Source organism: Hippopotamus amphibius, chromosome 5, assembly GCF_030028045.1.
Source record: "Hippopotamus amphibius kiboko isolate mHipAmp2 chromosome 5, mHipAmp2.hap2, whole genome shotgun sequence".
NCBI classification, from domain to species: Eukaryota; Metazoa; Chordata; class Mammalia; order Artiodactyla; family Hippopotamidae; genus Hippopotamus; species Hippopotamus amphibius.
The window spans coordinates 159238228-159257495 of NC_080190.1; the positions used below are offsets into that span (position 1 = coordinate 159238228).

At 47.0% G+C, this 19268-nt stretch overlaps 2 protein-coding genes across 14 annotated transcripts in view; one reads left to right on the forward strand and one right to left on the reverse strand.

Annotated features, from left to right (window-relative positions):
- MTSS1 (MTSS I-BAR domain containing 1) overlaps positions 1-19268 on the reverse strand; it is a 157188-nt gene that overhangs the window by 15257 nt on the left and 122663 nt on the right. For 6 of the 13 annotated variants that reach the window (XM_057736153.1, XM_057736160.1, XM_057736157.1 and 3 more), the window contains 4 exons: positions 17073-17164; positions 15723-15797; positions 11737-11796; positions 995-1152 (listed from right to left, as the gene is read on the reverse strand). In XM_057736153.1, coding sequence (XP_057592136.1) covers positions 995-1152; positions 11737-11796; positions 15723-15797; positions 17073-17164 — 385 coding nt within the window. The remainder of the gene's footprint in view (positions 1-994; positions 1153-11736; positions 11797-15722; positions 15798-17072; positions 17165-19268) is intronic. The other 7 variants (XM_057736155.1, XM_057736164.1, XM_057736161.1 and 4 more) reach the window with 3 other exon arrangements.
- LOC130853811 (elongin-C-like) lies at positions 17578-18065 on the forward strand. The gene has a single exon (XM_057736167.1). The coding sequence runs from the start codon at positions 17607-17609 to the stop codon at positions 17943-17945; it is 339 nt and encodes a 112-aa protein (XP_057592150.1). The 5' UTR covers positions 17578-17606; the 3' UTR covers positions 17946-18065.

The window sequence follows — 19268 nt, forward strand, 5'->3', positions numbered from 1 at the left end:
GGAGACTTGTGCGCCTAGGACAGGGGTGAACAAGCCACAGCAAACACGTGGGCCTTTCTCGAAGTGTCTGGGGGCTGACAGGCCTGCTCGGGTGGTCCTGCGGTCTGCCTGTGTGTTCTCACGGGATCCTGCAGCACAGCCCCCTCCACGGACCAAGGCCCGCCCTCCCCCGCTACGTCACTCGGCTTCACTGGATGACACCACTTGGAGATATTTTGGTCCAGATCTGATAACCCTTTGTGACGGCATACGTGTGCTCACTGGAGGTTAACTGCCCCCTTCTTTCTTGTTTTTTCCACCAACCTAATCAAAGGCAAGTGAAGGAGGAAGAGGGAACTATGGAGGAAATAGTCACTCATGCTACCAAAGCGCCAAGCTGGGGCTGTGGGCCCAGCGAAGAACCATTCACGGAAAAGTGCTATGCTCAGGGAACAACTCGGATCTGGGCATTTTGCCAGGGCTGCGTGACGGGAGCTGGTGCATTTCTACTGGCTTCAAGAAGACCAACAGCAGGCGTTCTCAAGGCATGCAGCTGATTTACTTCAAACACGTCTGCATTGAGGCATTGAGGCTTTTCCCATGTTAACCTCACAGTCACTCCTTGGCATTCAGCTTGGCCAGTGGGTCTCAAAATCAGCTGGAGGACTTGTTTAAAACCAGATGACTGGGTCCTCCCCCCTAGAGTTGCGGATTCAACCGGTTTGGGCGGGGCCTAAGAATGTGCGTTTCTAACCCGTTCCCCGCTGCTGGCCCAGGGACCACCCTTTGAGAACCACTCTGCAGGGCCTTCTTGCCTCGGGGAGAAAACCTAAGTGGAGCCATCAGTCCTTAGAACACAGGGTGGGCCGTGTGGCTATCAGCAGCTTGCAGACCACTATTCACCCACAAAAAGGACCCCACCATCACGATTCCTGACACGACGCCTCCACGATAAATAAGGAGGGCCTCCTCCACATGGGCAGTGTAAGCCTTCTGGAGCTTTCCACCAACTCACAATCACGGGCCGCAGCATAGAGATGAAGGTGCAGAATCGGCCGCGTTCTTCAATCAAAGCCTTCCGGACTGCCTGCTTTTCCGTTTCTTCCAACAGGAGATACTTATCATTGACATCTTGGAGTGCGCTGTCCAACTGGGGCTGGATGTCACCTCGCCCTGCAAACAAAACAAAGCCCCAAGCTTGGCGTGCTGAAACACCAGCTCCTGGAACGAATATCCTCCTCTCTTAGGTCCTTGCCGGGGTGGAAACTACAATTTTCCGGGACTTTTAAAAAGCATATACTGATACGCAGAAAGGATTTAAAGAAGCTGTTCTTCTAGGGCCTGCCATTTCCAACTTCCAATGCCCAAAGGGCACATCTATCCTAATTTATTTATGACAAGTAAAATTTCCTGGGGTAACCTCCTGACTCGCACTCTGAAGAGGCTAAGGGATGAACAAGGTGAGGGCCTGTGCGTGTTTCCAAAAATGGGCACAAGCTGGCTTTGTTGCATCATCCTGGATGAAAGGGCCTCTGTGTGGACAGACGTTTCTGTCCTGAGATACAAAGGTGGCAAGCATCCGCTCTCTTGGCTTGGGGGGGACCCCCTGGGACTCCCTGGCAGTTAGTTTAATTCCCTAGTGGAGAGTCCTGAATGCCCTTCCTGTAGCACAAGCTCAGCAACAGAAAGACCTGTAGTCAAGTCTCTGCTGGTGGAGGACTGAAGGGAGCCTGGGTCCTGAGCCCGGCCCACACCTGGGAATCATCTGGCCTCGTCCACAAACCCCAGTGATGCAGAGGCACCCATTTCTAGACTTATCAACAACTCTAGAATCTGGTGAGGCAACTGTCTTTATAAAATTTTATTTGAACACAGACACGCCCATTCATTTACAGGTTGCCTATACCCACTCTCATCACAACTGCCGAGTAAAGTAGTTGTGACATACTGTTTGGCCCTTGGACTGAGAAGATTCACAGTCTGGCCTTTTACAGAAGACGTCTGTATAAGCATGGATAAACATGGGCAAACAGGCACTGTGTCCGAAGGCGTGGCTACTGTAAATCTGATCTGGGGACAAGAAGGGGACTGCCCCTGAGACCAGCTCGTGAGCTTCCAACCTGGGCTCCCATGCTCACCTGCCACCTGAACCAGAGGAAGAATTTCTAAACTCCTTCAGGATGGAAGCTTGGACTCTCCCAGCCCAGCCCCCAGTGAAATGCCATCTGTGTATACAACAGGTATTCAACAGGTGTTCAGTAGGTGTATACAGCAAGTACTCAACAGGTGTTTTAAACAGAATGTTAGAATGGAGGGGGGCTAGGGGTTATCCAAGCAAACCTGCTCCCAGGTCAGAGGAGATGGAGGCCTAGAGAGGGGGAGGCACTGTTCAGGGCCATTCAGGGGCAGCTGGAGTCGGGACAGAGCCCACACCGCCTGACCCTCTGATGCTGCACCCCTTCTCCTCCTCCTCTGCGCCCGCAGCCTCAAGCAGAGGGACTGGATTCCACCCGCACCCGGGGAGAGGGCCTGACCTGTCACCACGCACCCCTCTTAAGAGTGCTGTAGAGAACACTAAATGTGATGTGTTCTCTGGTTGGAAAAAGTAAAGGGCCAGGGAAAATCGCCTGTAGAAATATATTCTGTATTTTCTCACAAGCCGATGAGAAAGCTTCCCTTGGAAGCAGAGGCAGTCAGGCATCAAGAACATCCGACTAGCAAAAGTCATTGGATTTTTGGCAGGCGTTAAGTTCTAAGTTAGCACAAAAGGAGAAAACCATAGGCGGTCAAAGGGCACCCTCGAAACAGCCGTAGACGGCATCCAATTACCGTCCGTGCTCCGTGCGTGGAGCCCTCACCAGTCAGGGGAGCACAAACGTATGCTGGGGGCAGCGGTACGCAATGTTTAATTCCACACTGGAGGGATTTCATCCGCCGATTATACGATGTGAGAATTCGCTCTGAGACGTTTCAGTGTATTTTCAAGGTGACCCACTCACCCGTTCTTCCCCTCAGGCACCATCTCCCTCTTCCCACCCTCCGATAATTCTCCTAGTTCTTCCAGTTTCTCTACCGTTGTTTCCATTTCTTCCGCCAGGATGCCAGGGAGCCACCCTCACACATGACCTGGCCCCAGAGTCACAGGCATCACGAGTTTTTGGTGGACCAGAAATTTGTCAAAGCATCCTCCCATTCTCCTGGGGAAGTTTTGGGGAGGCAAGGGCTCCCTCTTGACACAGGCCTCATGAAGGGTGGGCAGGCGGGCACACTCCAGCCCATTGAGATTGGGAGTTTTCTCTATTTTGTTTTTGGCCGCTCGGCGAGGCATGCAGGATCTTAGTTCCCTACCAGGGATTGAACCCATGACCCCCTGCAGTGGAAGCATGGAGCCCTAACCACTGGACAACCAGGGAAGTCCCAGAGTTTTCTCTATTTTAAAATGCTGGGGAATTCCCTGGTGGTCCAGTGGTTAGGACTCCACGCTTTCACTGCTGAGGGCCTGGGCTCAATCCCTGGTCTGGGAACTAAGATCCCGCAAGCAATGTGTTGTGGCCAAAAAAATTTTTTTTAAATACATACATACATACGTACATACGTACAATGCTGGCTTGTGCGGCAGAATCCACATACACTGAGTGTGTACGTGACACAAGCCCTCTGGTAATGAAACTCCCTGTTTCTCTGCAACCTGCCAAACAGCCTGGCCAACCCGGGCCCCGCAGGGTGAGGCCACATGGCTGCCGCTGGTCCAGAGGCCTTCCTGTAAGCCTCTCAACCTCTCCTAGGATGCTCCAACTAAGGAACCATGGAGGGTTGCGGACCAAGTCAGCATGTTCTTAACTCCAGAGGAGGAAGGTTTGGTTATGGTAGCAATTTCTTTCAATACCAGCCTATAATTATAAGAAATTGGGGAAATGGGTATCTTTACTTCCTTTCACAAGTTATAAGGCACACATCTACTTGTACTTAGTAACACTGACTTTTAAAAACACACTGACACAGGAAAGCAAAGTGACTAGAACCAAGTATTAATCTGGTAAATATAAATTTAAATTATTCTATGATTAGTCAAGTTATTTAAAATATATATTATGTTATAATTAAAGGACTTTCAAATTGCTGTATTCTAAAATAAGTATAATCTGTAAAGGTTGCTTATAATTATAGTGAGTACATTTCCATGTGGGATATATCATAACCTAAAAACACAATATTTATTTCTTAAATTCACTAACATATAATTATATTTATGAAAAAAAAAAAAGAAAGCCATGGAAGAAATTATTCCACGATTTTCAGATACTGTCATCTTTTTAGGTCCACAAATTCAGAGTTGTACTGGCACTGATTCCACATACAAAGGCCCATTCATTTCTCTCCCATCAGCCATTGCCAATGACCTCAGCACAGGTCCTGGCCATCCCAACTCCCACATGGACTTGACTCTGTCTCCTGTTTCACCTCCGCTACTGCCACCCTCACTATGCCATCTTGATTGCTCACCTGGACGCTCCATCAGCCCCTCAGAGGCCACCCTGGCTGCATTTGGACCAGCTTGCCCAGAACAGCCCCAAATTACTTTCAAAACGTAAATCTTATCACTTTCAGTAGCTCCCACTGCTTTCAAGAAAAGTCCAAAGTCCTTAACATGGCCTGTCCTGCAAGGCATGCGTGGGTCAGCTTCTTACACGACCCTCTGCCCTGCCTCCTTCCCTCTTCTGTCCACTTCCCAGGCACTTCTCCAGGGTCTGGCTCGATCCCACCTACACGGCCGCTCTCCCTCCTCCCCACCTGTCTAGCACCTGTTCAAAAGCCCTCCTTGAACTCTCTCACCAGACTAAATTCTCTTACTTGATTCCCAGAAGTTCCTTATAGTCACCTTCACGACATGCCTCCCAGTTCTAATTTCATCTTTATTTCTCCAGTTCTTTGACTGCTGGCAGTCTCCCCTATGGATCAGGAAGCCCCATGAGGACAGGAACCACAAATATTTTTGCTCAGTGCTGTAGCTTCTCCCTCAGCACACCTGCCTGGAAGGTGGGCACTCAAATATTTGCCAATGAATGAGGCACTGATATAACAGCCTGATCTAAGTTTGCTCACTGACTCAACCATCGTGCCCTTAAATGGCCTAACAGTGGAAAACGAGCAAATTCCAGGGCCGCCCATCAGCCAAAAGAAGAGAGGAGGTGCCTTAAATGGCCTTTCCAGACAAAATTCTTGAGCAGAGCATTACTTGTCCTTTTCTTTAAATGTAAGTCATCTCAGTCTTGAGAATGTTTTTCCCCTGCCAGTTTCCAGGTCTTGGCTGGATTCATGCTGGAGAATTCTGAACAACAGCCAGCAATCCCTCACTCCCTGCGCAGGGGAAATAATGATTATTGTTTTTACAAAAAATGCTCGTGGGACAAAAGCACGATTAATGGGCACCATGTCATGGGCCAAAGCAGCTCCCCTAAAAGAGAAAGGATTTGGTTTCTTTTAAGCAGGTAGAGAGAGGTCACAAAGCTTTCTGGAATGAAACCAAGACCTCATATTTTCCCAACATTCACATTTTAATTTTCCTTAATCTTCACATAAACGTTGAAGGCAGGAATTAACACCCCCAATTGACAGACGGGGCAAGTGAGCCTCAGCCGGAGCTGGGAACGGGCGCAAACACAACCCTCCGTCTTGCTCATTCGGAAGCCCACGTTCTTTGTAGCTTCATGTTCATAGCAAACACAGACTCTGGGAAGAAGCTGGAAGGGGCTAAATGTTCTACGTAGTGATAATCTGGTCAAAAAGCCAGCCCAGTGTGACCAGTGTCACCTGGAAGCTCCCAGCCTCTTCCTACACACACTGCAGCCCACACCCGAGCCTTGTGGCAGAACAAGGCCAGACGCCATCCTCAGGCAAAGGGCTTTCCACTAGGCAAGAAGCAACCCAGGACACACTGGGCCAAGCCGCCGTCAGGAACACACCCAAAGTCATCTCTCTTCCCCCCAGACAGACGTATGGAGATGCCATTAGAATCCCACAAAATGACTTCCACCTGGCCCTGACACACGTGCACAAATACCACATTTCATCTGAAGATGCCCACATTTTCACATGTTTATACCTTACTAATTAAGATGTCTTACAGGCAGTTGGGGATGTCATAGTTTAACCGGCATTTTTTTTTAATCATTCAGAAAATAACAGTGCATCTTACAATTGATGGCATTTGAAGTCAAAGAAATATGGGATATAAATACTGAAATATGGGGTATAATTTCATAAATAGACATGCAGGTGATGCTGGAGGTCAGAATTGGGAATGAAAAATTCCCCTTTTCCACCAAAAGGCGGCTCTCCTTATTATTGCTACATACATATCTTCTACTCTTAATATCCTGCAGCAGTTTTTGATTGATTTCCCAAAGCAAAACCAACCAGAAATCAAAAGAAAGAGACATTTGCTCAGATGAGACTAGAAGCTTTTGGCCTTAAACTTTTTCTAACAAACTCAGTTTCTGTTATTCTTTCCACAGGCTGTGCCTGTTTCCACTCATCTGTTAAATATAAAAAAAAGTCCCGAGTTCACATGGTTGTTGTGAAACCAAATGGATTCATTCACATAAAGCATTCAGCACGATGCCCAGCACGTGGTCAGCTCTTGGGAAGTGTCAGGTGCCATCGGCAGTCGCAGAGCATCTCTGAAGTCCTCCTACTAACCCTGGGCATCTCAGCAGGGGACAGCGTGCCTCCGTAACGATGAAATGTGATAAAAACTCTGGCGCAGCGAGCCCAGTGAATACACCGACATGCCTGGCAAGGGCACGGAAGCTCTGCGTCCACCCCACCCCACCCAGCATCCTATGGAGCTGTTCACCCGGGTGTTCATTTATTTCCTTTATAATAAATCAGTAGCCATAAGCATAATGCTTTCCTGAGTTCTGTGAGTCGTTCTAACAAACTGTCAAACTTAACGGGGTTCACGAAAAACCCTAAATCCGAGGTTGGCTGGGCTCTAGAAGGGTGGGTAGCCCGGGGACCCCACTTGTGGCTGGTGACTGAAGTGGAGGAAGTCTTGTGGGACTGCCTGTGGGGTCTAAGTCAACTCCAGGTAGTTAGTATCTGAATTGATGTGACTTATAGGACACCCTGTTGGTGTCAGAGAACTGATGTTAGAACATAAATGCCTTTGCTATCCTGGGGACGGCTTGAGGGCAGAGGCTACTTTTGCTTTCATGGGTGCCAGGGGGTTTAGCCCAGAGGGGGCACTTTATACCTACTTCCCCAACAGGTGAAGATGTGCTTGTTTCAAAGGCCCCTCTGAGGATGTGTGAATGAAAGAGAGGTGCCAGAAGTGAAGCAATGAACCCTGCAAAAACTGTGAATGGCTTGCAACTCAACAAAGGCAGGACTATACCCCGCCCCCCAACTCCTGCACCACCCGGTCAGCTCAGTGTTCTCAGAATAAATCAAAACCATGTTGCACAAGGAATCGATATTTCAAGCACGCTGTCCTTTTTGTCTTCCAGCAAATTTAACACCAAGAAAAGCACTGGCTCCTGTTGTGTGCTCCCCACACCCCCCAGAAATGCATCTTCCCAGCTTCTCAATGCAGCCACAGGGAAGGAAGGCGTTCCACACCTTGACAGCAGTCCTGTCTTGGTGCACAGGGACATTTCAGGACATCCGTTTCCACTCCCGCGATCAGCCATTTGCAGCCAGAGTCACAAGCAAGGTACCTGATGAGCTGTGTTGGGCCAGGCATTCCCAGAGACCAGCTCCATGAAGGAAGGAAGCACGTAGCTCTGGGCCTTGGGTGGATTTGTTTGGTCTGTTTTTACCTAGAATTCCCAGGTGTGAAGTATGATGAATGAGTCCCCTGGCCTCTGAGGACCACATGCTTTCATCGCAAATGCAACAGTGCCTTGCAGGAGCTTCTTGGGTTAGACTCCAACATCTCTACTGACTGCAGTCAAGGACAGCTTTCCGAATGCCACACAGGGTCTAAAAAGTTTGACCACTGCTGCTTGTCCTAAGATGGAAGGAGTCAGGCTGCCCCTTGGTTATTCTTTCCTCCACGTCAGCCCGTTAGCACAAGCTGGTGGGACCGGCTGCATCACCCACTGACATCTCCCTTCTCTCTCCTCACTGCTGACCGCTTTACCTGGCATTTCCAGGGCCAGAATATATGTCAGGCTGTGGCTCTCTAATGCTCACTCGTTGAAAAGTCCATTTTACACAGGTTGTCCCATTAAGTAAAACTGTACCCATTCAATTATTTCCTGCATAATTAAGTGTGTGCACTCCTATCACACCTTTCCCGAGCCGATAATGAAGCAGTGACTCAACAATCTTCCCTGCTGTGTTATATGCAGTTGCATTTAAATACCCAGAAAGACTGCAAGGCTACAAGTGGTCAAACAACCCCCGGAGGTCTGAATGATCACCCGTCTGCACTTACAGCCACCTCTTAACCTCAGAAGGAACATTTCCAGCTTAGTTCCAATAGAGAATAATTGTGGGTTTGGGCTCAAATTACCCCTTTCCCAATCGCACTGGTATGGCAGTCCATCCTCCTTCAGGGATGCCCACTGGAGGTGAGCAGGAAAACAGTCTGGAACCACGGACCAGCTCCTTTCACCACCTCACCTCAGCATTCAGGAAGGACTGTTATTTTTGGTGGTCACTTTGCAGACAGCTGACATGCATCACTTCTGAGTACTGCTGCCTCCTTCCAGGGCTGGGTCTTGCAACCTAGATCGCCGGCAATACACGGCGGGTCACCCTTAGCTCCATGCTGCCTCTAGTGGCCCAGGAGGTCCTGGGGGGATGACAATTCCTGACCACTCCTGGAGGCACACCCGTGACAGACGGGGTTCACCGCTGAGAGGGACTCTTTGCGTGGGCCATACCGCCTTCTGAGTGGTCTGCTTCTTCTCCACCTCCCCTAACTCGGCAGTAGGACCGAAGCAAAGAAGCCTCTGTACTGTGTCAGGCAAGAAAGTCAGGTGACCCACGAACCGAAGATAACCCAGACTTCAGACTTGTAGGTGGGTGTTCCCTCTGGGCAAGTTCAAAAACCAAAGGGGAGTGGATGGAGGGGGTTGAGACGCACTCCGTTTTTACCACTGAGGCAGGGAGAAGGATCCACTCACTGACTGTGGTTTCTGGGGCATCCTCAGGGTGGTTCCTGCCAGTTTCGTAAGCACAGAAGAAACAGGCAAGGAAGTGCAAACATTCACCCTGATGCAGCCATGGGCCACGGAAAGCACTGCGCCAGTGGAAAGGATTCAGCATCACGCAGGCTTTTTGCTTTCTCTGCATGGAAGGAAAGAAGGGTGATGGGTAGAGAAGTTTAGTCCAGTATGGGGTCTGATCAGAAATGGGATCAAGTGATAGAATCATCTGGAGGCAGGCAGCAGAGGCTTAGCAGCAGGGGTCACTGTGGTTCTCAGTCCACCCGCGGTGAGACTGGCAGTCCCCCTAAAAGCTGCCTCGGGGTATCACCCACACTCCCCGTCTGCGGCGTGGTCACCTTTCCCGTGGTTCTGGTGCTCCCGTCTACATGGTGACAGCTCACACAGTCCCCTCTACCTTGAGCAGCCCTCGCCCCGTTCTCCACCAGCTGCTCCCTCGTCATCGTCCTCATCACCCGCCCACACCAAGCGCAAGTGGGTTCCCTGCGCCCTGCCCTGCTGCTACGCCTTCTGCGTGGCACGGAGCACACCAGATTACACTACAGCTGACCCCTGAATAACACGGCTTGAACATGGGACCCTTTATGTACAGATTTTCGTCCAAATCCACATCTGTGGATTCAACCAGCCACGGATCACGTGCTATGTTTACAATCCTTGGTTGAATTCACAGAGGCGGAACTGCGGATGTAGGGGGCTGACCACAGGCCTTGAGCACCTCACAGTCGGGGGCAGATCCTGGAACCAATCCCCCTCGGATACCGAGGGGTAACTATAATTGGTTTGGTTCCACTAGAGTCTCAACTCCTGGTGGGAGCACGGTATCCCTGGTTCAATGCTCTTTATTGAGTTATAAATTTCTCCCCTGTGGAGGCCCCCAGTCACTGCTTATGAAAGATTCAAGGTAAATACTTCTGACTAGACCAAGGGAAAGTTCCATATATATGTATTTTTTTCTTTTGTTAAATTAGGATATTTTCACCATGATGAAACTTTGTTAAAAATATAGATGTCCAGGTTCAAACATGATTTAAAACTTGTAAAATAAAATTTATGAGGCCTTCAAGCCACACAGCTTTCTTAAGACTTTCCACCCAAGTTCATTGCTATAATCATACGTCACTGTGGCTTAGCCCTGTGCACTGGCCCCTGCAAGAGAGAGAACTAGGGGGGACTGCAGAGATTCTCCCTAGGATAAGCACACTCTAAGTCACAAAGCCAAAAGGCTGTGGTTCCTTTTCTCATCCCAATCCTACTGCCCATCATTTAAAACAAGGAGCATGCCCCACAGACTCATGCCAGGCTTTCAAGCAAAGGGTCTAGTAAAACTCGATGTCCTCAAAAGGCCACATATTGTACAATTCGCTTTATAAGAAATGTCCAGAAATGGCAAATCCATAGAGACAGAAAGCAGATGAACGGTTGTCAGGGGCTGGGGGCGGGAGGATGAGACACAATTGCTTTAAAAGGCAGGGGATGTCTTTCTGGGGTGATGAAAGCATTCTGAAATTAGATAGTAGTGATGGTTGCACAGCATTGGGAATGTGCTAAAGCCAGTGAAATGTACACTTTAAAATGGTTAAAACAGTGCATTTTATGTTATATGAATTTTATCACAATAAGCAAAAGTATGGCTGTGTCTTACCTTCCTCCCAAAGGTACATTAAAAACTCTTCAAGCTGTGTCATAACCACAACACTGAGGATTGGAAAGAGTTATCACTTTTAAAGCCCCGCCTGTCAGAGGGGACCTGGGTGGTTTGGGTTCATCGTAAATGACAGAATCCAAGGCAAAAACCTCTTTGGAGCTGTTCAGTGCAAAGGCTCAGAGAACACTCGGGCACACTCAGGCAAGATAAACCACATGGACAGCTCACAGACAGACCTTTCCGAGACAGAGGGACAGCCACGAGACGCCGAAAGCGAGAAGTTTTAGTAGCGTTGTCACCCACAGAAGGAGGGTCAACATTCAGTCAAGAAGAATCATTCTGATTATTGAATTTGAAGATCTGATACCTTTGATATGAAACGTTCCACAAACTTGGCTGAAAGAAGAAATACTTTTGATTTTTTGAAAAATAAATGATAGGTTTTGAATAAACTACATGGTCCTGAGGGGACAAAGTTAAAGTTATTTGGCAAGCTTAATGCAACCAAAGCCGATCTGCGAATTATTTTGAAGAGTTAAGTGTAGCTCTCCATGTTTTGTTTGTGATATAAATACACACATATACACTTTAGATATGTATGTATACTTATATTTATTTCCTGTGGAAAGGAGGGTTTAAGTCACTCTGTATTTCTTTTTTCCATGAGTCCAATACTGAATTATAGGATGCAAAGACTCTTAGAGTGTTAAGCTCACTCATTAAAGGGCCAAACTTCAAAGAAAGAAAATGACTGATTGAAAACACACACACACAGAGTTATCTTAAAGTTATGGAAGATTAAGTAGGCACCATTGATTGTTCTGAACTGGTAGGAAAACTGGGGCAACTAGCATAGGTCTGGACAACCACGGAAAGCCCACAGCAAGGACCACACCGTGACCAGCCACCAGAGATTCAGGATGACAGACTTACCGACAGCGTCCACTGGCGGGGGGGGCGCACGGTGAGAAAGTGCAGGATACACAATTGACACAAAAAGGAAAATAATAAAGTCAAACTGGTATTCGAGCAGCAGTCTTACCTTTCTTTCATGTGTTAAAACACTCCGTGGCTTGCTGCCAAATTTTATATTGGGGCGATTAAACCCACATCCACCAAGAGCTGCAAATCCAAGTTCCCTTCCCTGACTCGCTAAGAGCCTTTCCTTCCCATCTAAACAGACATCTTCCTAGTTAGTAATCAGCACCCCTAGAGAATGCAGCAAGGCTTTTTCTTAAAAAGAGAGATGAAGAAGATATTCCCTTAAGAAGCCAATTAAGATGCTTCCACGAAAAAAGCTCTCAAGTGTAATTTATTGTAACTCGAAAAGTAACTAGGGGAACCAGGATCCAAAGTTCAAGCTGGGGTGAAAATGAAAAAAAAAAAAAAAAAAATTAAAGAACTTAACATTTTTGTAGAATAGCAAATAATATGCTAATATGGGATTCTGGGAGTCTGTTTATTAGGTTTATAATATTAGCTTTGCAGCCTCTGGTGAAAAATGACACATTCAACTATTTCAATGTCAGGCTCAAGGGTTAACATTAAAACCAGTCCCCTCCCTGAAGTCTGTGATAAACTTTTAGTAGTTACAGATGGAAAGAGAAGGCTTTACTATCATTAATTTTTTCATTAAAAATAATAATATGGGAGTTAATTAAATGAGAAATAAGGTTACTGACTGTACAGGAAAAGGGCAGATGCGGGCAAACACCATAAAATGTTTATGATCCTCTCATACTTTCCCCAAGTTGCGTTACAACCAACTCCAGGACTTCAAGGGTCGCAAGCTGACATCAAGCAGCAGGGCTTGATGGGGGCTCAAGGGACGTCACTCAGAGCCTGGGGTTTCTGGGTCAGCTCCACACCCCCTCCAGACCCTCCTGCTGCCTTTGTCGTGTCCCCTTGACCTGTCAGCAAGGCTGGCTCTGCCCCTTGCACGGACCCTGCGCACTAGCCTGGAGCTCTCGGAGGGCAGGGACTGTCCCTCCAGCCCCCAACTCCCTGCCTAGTTTTCCTGCCTGGTAGGTGTTCAATAAGCCTGCCTTCCACAAAAATAGGTACATTCACCCACAGCTGGAGCACATGTCAAGTTGTTTTAAAATGATTTTAAGATAAAGTCTAATCAAACCCAAAAAAACTATTAAGCGTTTTTTTGACAATGATATTTAAATACCTTTAGAGTACAAATTACCCCCCTATAGTATAGTTAAAAAAAAAAAAGTCAAAGACTGTAGCAAAAGGTGATACAGCTGCAGAGTGAAAGTGGAGGTAAATTAGCCGCACACAAAAATCACACCCCATATATGCCTGCCCATGTCAAAGAGAAGTGCCAAAACCATGCTTAAATGCATAAAGGCATTTAAACTTTGAAAAAGTTTGTCAGAAGAATTTTTAGATCAAAGATCACAGTTTTTGGAAAAAGGAGTGACAGAAAGCTGCTTGATAACCTCCTGAAAACATATTTAAAAGGAAGTGATGACTGGGCTGTATAAACCAGATTCAGTTCTATCAGGACAAAAGAAAAAAAAATGTATCCAAAGCACTGGAAACATCTCAGAAGGAACTATCCACACTTTATAAGTCCAGAGTCTAGGAAGCTACCACTTGAAGGAGATGAAACTGACAGAGAAGCATTTAAGGAAAAAGGGGAACTGCAGCTAACCAGACCCCAAAATAACTGGGAGCCTCAAATAACCAGATTTCTTCCAGCCCTTAACTTGCAGTGTTTCAATTCTCGGGCCGTACATCTTCCAGGAGAGCACTTCCTAACATTCACTCAGAATGATGACTCTGGTACCTCCTAGAAAGCTCCGTTCACACCAGAAATATACCAATGTGAGTTTTCAAAAGCACTTAGGTATTCCAGAAATTTTTTTTTTATAAAGGAAAGAAATAAAACCTGTTTTCTGGTTGTTCCCTGGAGTAACTAGAAAATCATCCGCAACATTCTAAGCTACGGATCTGATTTGTTGCCAATGTAAGAACACCATCACGGCTACCCTGTCTGGAAAGGATATGGTGCCCAAGACCATCAGATGTAAGAATGGGGCTGAAAAGACAGACGCTTCAGAAACCCCAGATCACAGCCTCCACCATTTCAGCCTTCAGGCCCAGGTGCCCCCAAGAAACCTCACAACTAAAAGCCAATTATTCCTGAGTTCCAAGACCAGAAGCATCTCCTCATGCTACACAGTCCAGTGCCCCATGTGCCCTGAATCTCACTCTCCACTGCCTTGATTGGAAGCTTGTTATCCTCTCCATGCAGCCGAAGCAGCACTGGGCAAGTCTGCTTGCCAGCAACTTCCTTTTGTGTTGCACTCCAATCAACCAATCAGGCATCCCCTGTAGGTCCAAATTCTGCTAACTGGACAATGCCAGTGACTTTGAGTGACAGATGAAGACCGTTTCAGTCTCCATGAGGAATTCAGATAAAAGGATTACCACTGCAGCCAAGAGCTTACGGACTCTGAAAACCCTGGAAGACAGAAAGGAAAACCACTACTTTTTCCTCTCTCATCCTTTTCACCAAACTCCCAAACCTTTTCCAAGCCATAGATCTTCCCTGGACTCTCCCTCCAAGCTCATTAATCTCTCCTATCTCAAAGCTGGCAATTAGGTAGAGTTCAGCTCCAAATTTTTACCAGCCTCTTCTTCCATGGGACCTCAGATTCAACGGAATATGGTGGCAGTTTTATTTACATAATTTACCTCTAGACTCACTAAAATGTTACTGGCCACAAGCCCTATTCCACTTGCCGAATGCTAGCTCCCAGGTGCCCAAGTTAGATGGAAGGTAAATTGCAGAAGCACCAAGACCAGGAAAACACATTTGAAAGAAACAACTGGGGCCAATACTAACAGAAAAACTGATCCTGGGTGAAAATCCTGCTGTCTTTATCTTGAAATGGTCTCCTGGTTATTATAAGCATTGCGGGGACATTTTTCAGAAAGGCCAAAGTTTGAAAACTGTGTCCTGTCCTCGCCACTCTTCTACCAAAGAATCCCATCTCTCCAGATGCTTCTTTTAATTCCAAAGGAGAACTGCTTGCTTAGGAAACAGGAAATTTGGTTTTGGGGATTTCTACCTTAAAAAGTTGTTGTCTCAAACACAATACTACCCTCCCACAGAGCATCTCGATGAGGGAAAAAGACATTTTATCAATTGTGATGCAGCAAATTCAAAATCGTGGTATCAAGATCAGGTTCGAGAGAGAGTCTCTACCTCTTGTAGGTCTTAGTAGAACGTTAAGATTGCTTGCAAAGCGCATGGAGCTAGACTTTTCAAACTCCCAGTTCAAGCCGGAAGAGCAAAAAGCTGGGTCACAGATCTGATAATTAACTGGTCGGTAAATGACAATCGGCTGGGGGGCGGGGGAGGACGGGCACCTTGCACCAGCGGTCTCATTTTCCTCATCCGGCTCCCACCCTCAGGAACACCATGAAAAATCTCCCTGGACAGCAATGATTCCCAGCTCCCACTGCAGCCTTTCCTAATATTCTCACAAGACTTCATAAAGAGTTTCGGAGATTACAGGCTGTGAAGGAGGGAGGAGAAAATGACATCATTTCTGCAATAATTGCTACAGAACACGTGCAGAGAGGCTTTTACGCATTACCCCAAGGCTTCCAAGAAACTTACAGGTCTCATCACAATGCACACTAGGCATAGAAAATGTCCAATTCTGGAGACCAGGTCGGGGTAGGGAACAAGTCAAGTACAACTCTGCAAGGGCCTCAAATTAATAGATATTCTGCACGTGGGGCCTTTAGTTCAGATCGATTCTATGAGCTCCTATTTGTTCATAGGACCGTTATCTGTAAGGAAGTCTGATTGAAGACTTTCTACCTCAAAGAAAAATCTAGCACATGCTCATGTTCCTGAAGTAACATATTCACAGCAGAATTTGTTGAATTACCTTTTTTTGCTTTCTTCTGCAGTTTCAGTGTATCTGAGGACTTCTTTTTTATCTCTTGGCGCGCTTTTTTATATTCTAAGAGAAAGCAGAATATTGAATAATTTTAGCCACTACTTTCATCACCAAAAGCATAAACTATGACATGCAATAAATAGCTTTATTGGAATACAAAATGATGAAAATCTCATGATGACACGTCACAGGAACGGGACTACAAACACAAAAACCAACAAAATGCACTAGGGTCTTTCTCTACAGTATTCATTCATACCAGGTTTGAGGATAGATGGCACTTGGGAACATTTTAATAACACTGTAAAAATTCACAAATTTCTCAGCTTAAGTATCAAGAAACATTTTCAATATTATCTCCTTTCCCAAGGCCCAAATCCACAGTGTTTCACTCCAAAAAGAACTCATGTGACAAAACGCTGGCCAGACGTTATAATTCAGAAAAGAGCACCTCGGACTATAACAGGAGAAACTAGACCACGTGGGAAAGAACTGGGAAAGGCTCAGCTGCCTTACTTTCACATTAATACCTAGGCCAGACACTGGACACAGAAGTGGGCCATCCCACATGACAGCTGCCTCTGATACTTCTCTCCTTTGCTACCGTTACATTCAATTAATCACCAACTCGACCAGTTCCCACAAGGCCATCCCCAACCTTTCCCTCCCACTAGCCCTGAGCCTATCAGAGCAGATCTCTCTTTTATACACTCTTGGCATCACCTGTTAGTCAACCCTTTCCCGTTTCATCCTGCCGATCCACCCACACACACTTTCCCTCCACCACACTTACTGCAGGTTGTATGATCCTTGGAGCAAGGTCGCCTGCCCCTTCCACACGACCAGCACCCCCACCCTTCGGCTCCAGGAAGACCAACAGGGGTGGCATCTGTCTGGACCATTCTGTCCCCAGACCCGGCACATGAAGTACTGAGACCCACTGGTTGAAGGTGTATACAAAGAGAATGGCCAGCTCTGGGCAGGAGACCCATGGTTAGCTTACATCGTTAAAAGTTTGGTTTTCAAAATGTGCTGAAATGCCTTAAGTGTGAGTCTCTGGCATTTAAGCCTGCTGTTACAAATCACTGTTAATTCAGCTGATCACAATTAATGCCACAGAGTGATCAGGCCATTCACTGAGTGATGCTCCATGCCCAAAACCCAGCACTGAGTCCTGCAATGGGATCACTTCCGCCCCTTCATCCTCCAACACTGAGATGCCCACAGGAGCAGTGGGGAAAGAGCAGGTCCGCAGGGTGACATCCATGAACGCAGCAGAGGTAGAGGCAGCAGCCGGCAACACGCCTCCTGAGACTAAGAAGCCGTCTCATTCCGTACCTTTCGCGTGGTCTTTATCCAGCTGGTTGGCCACTTTCTTCCATTCTTCCATCTGCTCTTGGAGTGGGTTTATCAGACAATCGATTAAAGCACTTGTACCAAAAGAGAAAGAAAAGGAGAAGTTAAAAAGATACATTCTGTTGTCAAGGTTTACACTCGGTTGTCAAAACGTACCCACATCACAATTACCTGCAGCAAGACCAGGCAGCACACTAAGCCCACGTTCACACCCAAATCCCCCAATTTCACGACGGTCTTCCGGATGCTCTTCAATGACTGTTCGGAAGCTGCACACGTGACTGGTTGGCAGGACCTCTTCTCATTGCCCCTGTTTACATTCCAACCCTCATTTTAACAAGCAAGCTTGCAGCCCAGTGGGGTCACCCCTCTGGCTGCACAAGGGAACCAGCTGGAGAGCTTTAAAAAGGTGAAGACAGGTAGACGCCCGGCAGGAGACCGACTCAGTGTGTCCCCACCTCGGCAGGAAACTACTAAAGTTCCTGTGGACGCAAAGCAGAATTTCATAAGAACATAATGGATGGAGACGAGAAAACCTATGGTGGCTGTGAGGGCCCTGATGCCATGTATGTCAAACTGATATCTTCAGATGGTCATGAATTTACTGTAAAAAGAGAACACGCGCTAACATCAGAAACAATAAAAGCCATGTTGAGTGGCCCAGGTCAGTTTGCTGAGGATGAAACCAATGAAGTCAACTTTAAAGAGATCCCTTCACAGGTGCTATCAAAAGTATGCGTGTATTTTACCTACAAGGTTCGCTACACTAACAGCTCCAAGGAGATTCCTGAATTTCCAATTGCACCTGAAACTGCACTGGAACTGCTGATGGCTGCGAACTTCCTAGGTTGTTAAATAAAATAAATTATAATAAACTGTTAACTTTTTTCAGTATTTAACACCTGTAGTTCAGTTAGTAATTTTTTCATAAAAAGCATGTTGCCTGTGTGCAACTGAACTTTGAAGTTCGTTGCAAAGCAGATTATCTTCTGTTCTTTTGCAGAGCAGAGTTGAAATTTGTTTGCTACATCAACAAATTAAGGACATTTTCACAAATTGAGAAATAAACAAATGTGCCAATAAAAAAAAGAAGGTGAATACACCTGGGCCTCACCCCATACCTGATAGAAACTTGGAGGGTGGGGCCCAGTATTCCTTTTTTTTTTTTTTTTTTTTTTAAATAAAGACCCAAATGCTTCTGATGTGTATTCAGGATAATAAGTCATGAAGGTAGACTGTGGACAGCCAGGGAGGGTCAGTCTCCAGGTACATCCCTTATTTCGTGCAGTCTCTTATTAAATAGACTGCAGTTAGACAAGTGGAAAGGTAGCTCCCCACGGAGAAGAATCATGCAAGTCAGGGGACCCAGGGGTTTTGCGCAATGGAAGCAAAATTGGCCCAATCCTGTATTACAGAGATGGTATCCAAAAAATTAGAAAATGCCCATAAATTGTTTGAATGGTATCAGTAAAAACTACAACAAAGGTGTTCTCACCAGGTGCTTTTTGATCCTGGACCTCCTGAAAATCTCCAGGTTTTTGGTATAACCTCCCCCTTTTCTTACCAGGGTCTACTGGCAGCTCCCACACTCACACATGCATCCTCCAGCCTCACTTTCTCCAGGTCTCTGTCCAAATCTTCCTTCTGAGTAGACGCTCCCTAACCAGCCTGTGTCCAAGAGCCACCACCCACCCCATCCCATGTGTTTCTCCTCCTGACATTCTATCAGGTTTATGTAGTGTCTGGAGCATCAGCTCCGTGAGTGCAGGACATGGTCCTACGCATGGCTGTGCCCCGTACACCTAAGACAGCACCGGCACATAGTAGGTGCTTCATACGCAATGATGCTGAACTGGCATCTCTGCATCACTAACGTGGGATGAAGTGTCACAGGACCGGACCCAGAATGAACAAGATGACGTGGGAGGAGGCGCAGTGGGTGCCATCACGGGGAGCACTCCCCGGGGGCCAGGAGGGGAGGAGGAAGCCGGGTTTTACCACCCGCTCCAGCAGGTGCTTTCCGCTGTGTGGACACTGCAGGCACCTGCACAAGAGCCCTTCGGAGATCCCTACATCCATTTGACAGGGGCTGAGACGCCAGCATGTCAGTGGCCAGCCCGGGATTTAAACCCAGGCCCGGCTGACTTCAAGACTAGGTGCTTCCCACAACCTTCTGCT

Excerpts from the sequence above, each read along its gene's own strand:
- LOC130853811 (XM_057736167.1), top strand. The coding sequence starts at position 17,607 with ATGGATGGAGACGAGAAAACCTATGGTGGCTGTGAGGGCCCTGATGCC.